Source organism: Habropoda laboriosa, unplaced genomic scaffold, assembly GCF_001263275.1.
Source record: "Habropoda laboriosa isolate 0110345459 unplaced genomic scaffold, ASM126327v1 scaffold111, whole genome shotgun sequence".
Classification (NCBI taxonomy): Eukaryota; Metazoa; Arthropoda; class Insecta; order Hymenoptera; family Apidae; genus Habropoda; species Habropoda laboriosa.
Genome location: NW_017100293.1, coordinates 384,202 through 390,831, shown reverse-complemented (window position 1 = coordinate 390,831; position 6,630 = coordinate 384,202). Strand labels below are relative to the sequence as shown.

The following is a 6,630-nucleotide window of genomic DNA, read 5'->3' as shown; positions in this document are numbered from 1 at the left end:
GGTGGCGGCGTGCTCCCCGAGAGGAGAGCACCCGATTAATATACATATCGCGCGGAGCTCCGCGCGGTATTTCAGGCGGTGCTTGCTATCCGCGAGCTCAACCCCGTGGGCTTTGAATATCAACCAATTTCCTGCCGATATTTGTGTGACGAGCACCACTTCACCAGCGACCGCGCGTGAGTGCAATCGCTAATACGCCGCTCTTCACTTTCCTTCTTTTTCACGGAGAACCACAGATCCTCTGCCTCTTCTGCTCCGTCCATCTCGCTCCTTTCTCGTCTTTCTCTTGCTGGAGATTCGCTAAATGTGTACTTGGACTGGTGAACGATACTTTTGTCTCGTGTGTCGTGTCTAAATTATGTAGGAACGAAGATGAATGCAGAGTGTAGCTAGTTTCACTCGTTGATAAGCGATTGGGTAGTTTACTATTCTGAGACATTTTGGTCCATACTGTTCTTGGATATAACGAATCAGAGTATAATTTGAAACGTTTAGTTTTCCCAACGCAAAGGTTTTCTATCAGTTTTCTCAGAAATCGTTTTACCGATCTTAGACATTTATTATAATGCAATTCGTTCGTTTGCATTGTACGAATGTCGACTATGTATCGGATCCATTAAACCGATTGGGTAGATCTATCATTTTCTACCGTATCACTGACAACGAATGATATTTCATTTTCTTATTGCTGTTCGGAGACATTTTGTTTCGCACTGTTCCTGAATTTAACGATCCAGCGTTCAATTTGAAATTATTAATTTTCCCAAAAAACGTTTTCCCGATCTTAGACATTGTAAGTAATGTATTAACACGTTAAAATATCGACAGTATATTGACAATGGATTGATCAATTACCGCCGTGATATCAAAAGTCGATACTGTCCCCGTGTGATCGTCAACCACCACAGAAATCCTCGTGACAATCTCTTGTCTGCCTAAGAGTTCCGAATTGGTAACACACGGCACGTCCCTCACGGTCTTCTCCTGGCAGCGAACGTGTTAAGAAGATCTACATATCTAAATATCCAAACTTAACAACACCAAAATTCTCACAGGCAGCAATTTAGTCTATCAGCAGCAGCAGCAGTACGGAAACGGAACAAGAAACACCAGAGGCTCGCCATCGCCCAACAGACCAGCCAGCACCTCTTCCGCCGCCTCTCAATGGCAATCCACAGTGTCAGCTTCGAGCGAAGCTTTCTTCCCGCGACAGGAGAACTGGAGCTCGGATGTGTATGGAAAAAGAAGCGTAACGCCCACGTGGACCGAGTTAGGCGTGCAATTAGACGGCAGGAACTCGTCGTGGGAGAGACAGAGCAACTGTTACCAGAAGAAAGGCTCCCCGAGCTCGTGGAACGTGGACTACGCCGGCAAGAGGCCGCCTTCGACGACAGGAGTGTCTCCTTGGAGCGAGATGTCCGTTGGATACCAACAGCAACGCCGAGGATCCCTTCAGCTATGGCAATTCTTGGTCACCTTGCTGGACGATCCTGCAAACGCGCCTTGCATCGCTTGGACTGGTCGCGGAATGGAGTTCAAGCTGATCGAACCGGAAGAGGTAGACGATTGCACTCCCCGGCGAAGATTCGTGGATGATTAGGTAGAGAAGTAAGACGGTTTTATGGTTGTTCTACAGGTGGCTCGTAGATGGGGAGTTCAGAAGAATCGACCGGCGATGAACTACGATAAATTAAGCAGATCGTTGAGGTACTACTACGAGAAAGGAATAATGCAGAAGGTAGCTGGGGAGAGATACGTTTACAAGTTTGTCTGCGACCCGGAAGCGCTGTTCAACATGGCGTATGGATCTGGAGGATCGTCTAGCCTTCCCAGTGAAGTTCAAAATGGAGTCAGAAGTCAATCTATATCCGGGAAGATTTCCTCTTCCAACGATGCCTCTGATTTAGGGAAACATCCTAGCACTGGATACGGCGATGCTGTTCTTGCCATGTACTCTAATACTGCAGCAGGTGAGTACGTTGATCTGTAATAATTATTGGCTTAAGTGAAATTTGTTCAACTACATATATGTAGAATTTTTATTATCTGCGAGGGATTAAAATAAAAATCTTGCATTTTGGGGGCTCAGCCGGGATATCTCGGAAAACGCGCGAGAAACAGTTGTGATTATCGATTCGGAATTGTGTAGCGTCTTTATGTATGCCTATTCGTTATTCATTTCTTTATAGTTTCTGTTATTTTTCCCACAAATTAAGTATTTCGTTATTCTCCCTCGCAGATAATAAAAATCCTACATATGTGCTATTTTGTTCCGCTGTCTCGCTATCTTTGAGGCAGTTCCATGATTCCATCCTCCTTAAATTTGGCATCATTCTAGACGATGAACTGGTCCACGTTGTTTATTCCAACCCAATATTGTAATCCTCTGCTCTACGAAAATATTAAAAAAATGATTTATATTTTCAACACCGTATTATTAATGTTACTCACACTGTATAAAATCGAATTTTTGGGTAACAGTGTACGGACCATCAAGCCTGCACCATCTACACCAGTATCTAGGTGGTAACGAGGGCTTCAAGACTCCACCGAACAGATACCATCCCCATTATTCTCACGAATACAACAGCAGTCCCCATCATCCTCCATCCAGCTACGCAGAGACCTTCCTGAACTACGGTCGCTTGTCGTCCCACGACGCGTCCACCGAATCCAGAAGCCAGGAACTAGCGAGGATCCCGTACACGCAGGAAACAGAGGGTATCAGCAGAGAGAGAGAGGCGTCATCGATTTTGTACGACGGCGTGCAGAGAACGCAATTACCGGCCGCTCCTACTCTCTCTCAGCCCACCTTGCTAGACGCTACCACCACCAGCTCGAAGATCGAGCAAACTTCGTACGCCTGCCTCGGCGTAGGCAGCTGCGTCTGCTGAATCCCTCTCGTCTTTACCGGAAGACGAGAAATCATTCGAGGAAAGCTCTCTAGATCGTACAGCTGTGTTATATGACGCGTAAACGCGTACAGGTGTGTTAACGTGGAACGTGTGATCCGATAAACGAGACGACAGTTCGTCCATTCCGTCTGATTACATTTCGACAAATACGAATGTTCGGATTTCGGATGACACGTGCCATGAATCATGTAAATACTTCGAAACATTTCGACAAATACGAATGTTCGGATTTCGGATGACACGTGCCATGAATCATGTAAATACTTGGAAAAAAAAAAGATACGTACGATCCATCGGATCGAGGAAGAACCCTTGTAGCACGGGAGATGAAAGAAAATCGCTTGTGATCGTTGTTACACGCGCGAGTCCAAGTAGTACGTACACCAGGATCCTTGTAACTTCTGTAAATACCAAATAAATCTCTATCAGAACCGAGCGTCACAGTCGAATTTATCTGCCTACGTAATCGGGAAATATGCGCGTAAATTATCGGCGACTTTATTAAAAGCAAACACGAGGCGAAGTGAATTAACATAAGCGATTATGCGAGCTTGACCTAGACACACAATTCGGACGGCACTCCATGTACATCCTTCTTCCCGCGAGCGTATTAGCAGCCAGTGACGTAAACCCAAGACCGCGGACTGAGGTCGCCGGCGTATTTCGGGCTGTGACACATAGTAGATATGTTTATATCGACCCCTCTCTTTTCCGCTGACTAACAAGTAGCAGACCATCCTTGTTCCTACTCTGATGCCTTCTTGGTGAACGTCGAAGCCGGGTCCCCCGTAGATCGACCACTGTCAGTCGCGCGATCAACGTAGAGAAATCGAACGCGTTGATTTTCTTACAAGTCTCTGCGTAGCGATCTGTGTTCCTCGACCGAGAGTATCGGTTCCATTCAACGATAGTGTCATTGGCCCTATTCTGTTGGTAAATTCAACGAAAGTAGTGGGATTTTACGCGTAAACTTCTGGTAAGTATCTCCTAATGTGTGTTTCGTATCGTTTGCTATCTGTGTTATCTCGTATGAATCATTTCTGAAAATGTCACCGTATCGATCTTGGTTTTTGCGTCGAAAAGACACATTCTACGCTTAAAATACGCAACTTTCTGTCTGGCTTGTATCGATTCTTGTACAATCCAGAAGTATCCAGAAAGTACGTCAACGATAAAACTGACATGCTGGCGTCACACGTTCATCGTGTCTCTCCTCCTCGGTTTGCCGCTTCTGGTGATTGGCCGCTGGGTTCGATCGATCGCACGAATGTGCGTCGCGGCTCACGTGCTCGGAACACGTTGCACGCGACCTCGAGGTCCACCTGTGATCGGCAGCTGACGAGAGAGACGAATTATTACTCTCGGATGAAAATTAACATTTTTTTAAATTTCTCGTTCTACATTCCTTCGATTAAATATAATCGACGGATAGATGAGACTTTCCTGATTAAAAGGAGCCCAAACACAACCGCATTCGGACAACTTTTCTTATTCGCTTCTAAACTCGACGAACACCCGGTATATTGCCCTTGACACAAAATTGTCCGAATATGATCGTGTTTGGGCTCATTCTAAACGAGAAAACCTCACCTATCCACCGTTAATTTTCTCATGAATATGAAACGAAAAATAAGCAAAATTTTTTATTTCAGCCATGGGGCGAAGCAAATCCTCCGAGCCAGAAGAGTCTGCGATGGGCTTCAAGGACAAGCAGAAGGCCTTGGACACTCTGAAGGTCCTCGATGGCCGAGATATCAGTTATCAGTTCCACGTGATCACGAGTTTCGTGAGTCGTACGAAAAGAACACTGCAGATTACCAGGGACGGAGAAAAGTTAGCCAATCTTCGCGAGGCTCTGAAAGTCTTCGAGGATTGGCTGGTGGATTACAGAGAGAATAATCGTAGCAAAGAGAACCTTGCCTACTTGCCAATCGAGACCATAAAAGGCTTCAGGACTCTTGCCAAAAAGTACGACGTCCTGGAGGAAGAGTTCTACAAGTAATTATCAACCAAAACTCTTCTTCCCTCTTTGATTCTATACCGTAACAGTTGCAAACCCGAGTAATCACGGTGAGAACTACTTCGAAAATAAAGTAAAAATCTTTCCCTGATATTCCAGCGTCTACAAGAAAGAGAAAGGGGATTACAAGAGTCTCAGGTCCGTGAAGATCCCCAGCGGAGAAACTACTTGGGACATCGAGAGGAATCGAAGGTTGAAGCAGATCATCGATAAGATCAAACAGGAGCACGTACAATGGTACGAGACCGATATGGGTGACTTCCGGGGACTCCCTACCAGGGAGCACGTCCAGTGTATCATGCTGGGTTACAGTCCGGATCCGTCGAAACTGAAAAAACTCGTGGTCCAAGTCGAGGAAACGTTCGGACTTGAAAATCAAGAGGAGATGGAGGTGACCGAAGAGTCGAAGGACAAGGGCGTGAAGAGAAGGCACAGCAATTCTTCGAGTAGCGATACCGAAAGTGACGAACCGGAGAAGAAGGTCGTGAAACGATCAGCTGATGCAGAAAAGACGGAGAAAGAGGAGAGCGGACTCAGTTTCAAAGATAAGGAGAAAGCTTTGCAGAGTATTAAATCGCTAGACGGAAGGGACGTGAGTTATCAGTATCACGCGATCGCCGGCCTGGTGAAAAGGGCCGAGCGGGTGATATCGTGCACAAAGGACGAGGAAAAGATCAAGAACATGAAAGAGGCCGTCGAAGTGTTGGAGAATTGGATCACGGATTACAACGTGAATGGCAGGTCGAAGGAGAACTTTAATTATTTGACCATTGACTTGGTTAAAGCTTTCAAACCGTTAGCTGAAAGATACAATATCGAGGATAATGGTTTTCTCAAGTAAGTACGCATCTGTTTTTATCGAGGTTAGGTTAGGTTTTATTAACACGCTAAGTGAAACGTATTAAGCGTACTGTAGAAACACTTAACACCTTCAACTCGATTCATTTGTCCGAACAAATGTTCAAATTGAAAAGATGCAACGTGTTAAAGTACGTCTGGCTGGTAAGAATGTATCTTGCAATTTTTCCTTTTGATTTATTCCGAAGAGCATACGAAGAAGTGGATGGAGATTACAAGAAGCTGAGAAGCGTTCAAGTTCCAGACTCGAGTGTCACGTGGGACATAGAGAGGAACAAGAACCTACGTAGTCTAGTGGAAAGCATCAAAGAAAAGAATATTCAGTGGTTCGAGACAGACGACGAACTTCGTGGTTTGCCCACCGTGGAACATACTCGGTGTATAATGTGGGCTTTTAGTCACGATGCTGGCAAACTCAAGAAACTTCTGCCTACGTTGGCTCCATATGTACAAAGGAGTTTAGTTACATTTTTTCTTGTTCAAAGATATCTCTAATAAAGGTAATTTATTTTCAATATTACAAGTGTATTATGTAACTTTTTCGAGGTATCTTTATTTACACGATTACTCACGCTCGACAGGCCGCGCGTGTGGCGCCATCTGACGGACGTACCGGAACGTTTCGTGTGCCGGCTCGCCATCTTTGTTTTCGTCGTGCTCGAGAATTCCAAGATGGCGCGAGCTGTCAAAGATTTTTAACCGCGGCACACTCAATCGATAGTTTTTATTACCGCTGTACGGCTCGCGGGGGTGGGTGAGCCTCGAGTCCGGTTTTGAGGTTAGGGTTAGTGACTCGGTGACACTGGAAAACGGCGGTTACGGGTTCTCTGTCGTGCG

At 45.5% G+C, this 6,630-nt stretch overlaps 1 protein-coding gene across 1 annotated transcript in view; it reads left to right on the top strand.

Annotated features, from left to right (window-relative positions):
* LOC108573822 overlaps positions 1-6,288 on the top strand; it is a 24,712-nt gene extending 18,424 nt beyond the window's left edge. The window contains exons 6-11 of the mRNA XM_017936300.1: positions 1,056-1,558; positions 1,637-1,970; positions 2,482-2,889; positions 4,568-4,913; positions 5,035-5,772; positions 5,982-6,288. Of these exons, the coding sequence (XP_017791789.1) occupies positions 1,056-1,558; positions 1,637-1,970; positions 2,482-2,889; positions 4,568-4,913; positions 5,035-5,772; positions 5,982-6,288 (2,636 nt within the window). The remainder of the gene's footprint in view (positions 1-1,055; positions 1,559-1,636; positions 1,971-2,481; positions 2,890-4,567; positions 4,914-5,034; positions 5,773-5,981) is intronic.
* Positions 6,289-6,630: the final 342 nt, after the last annotated feature.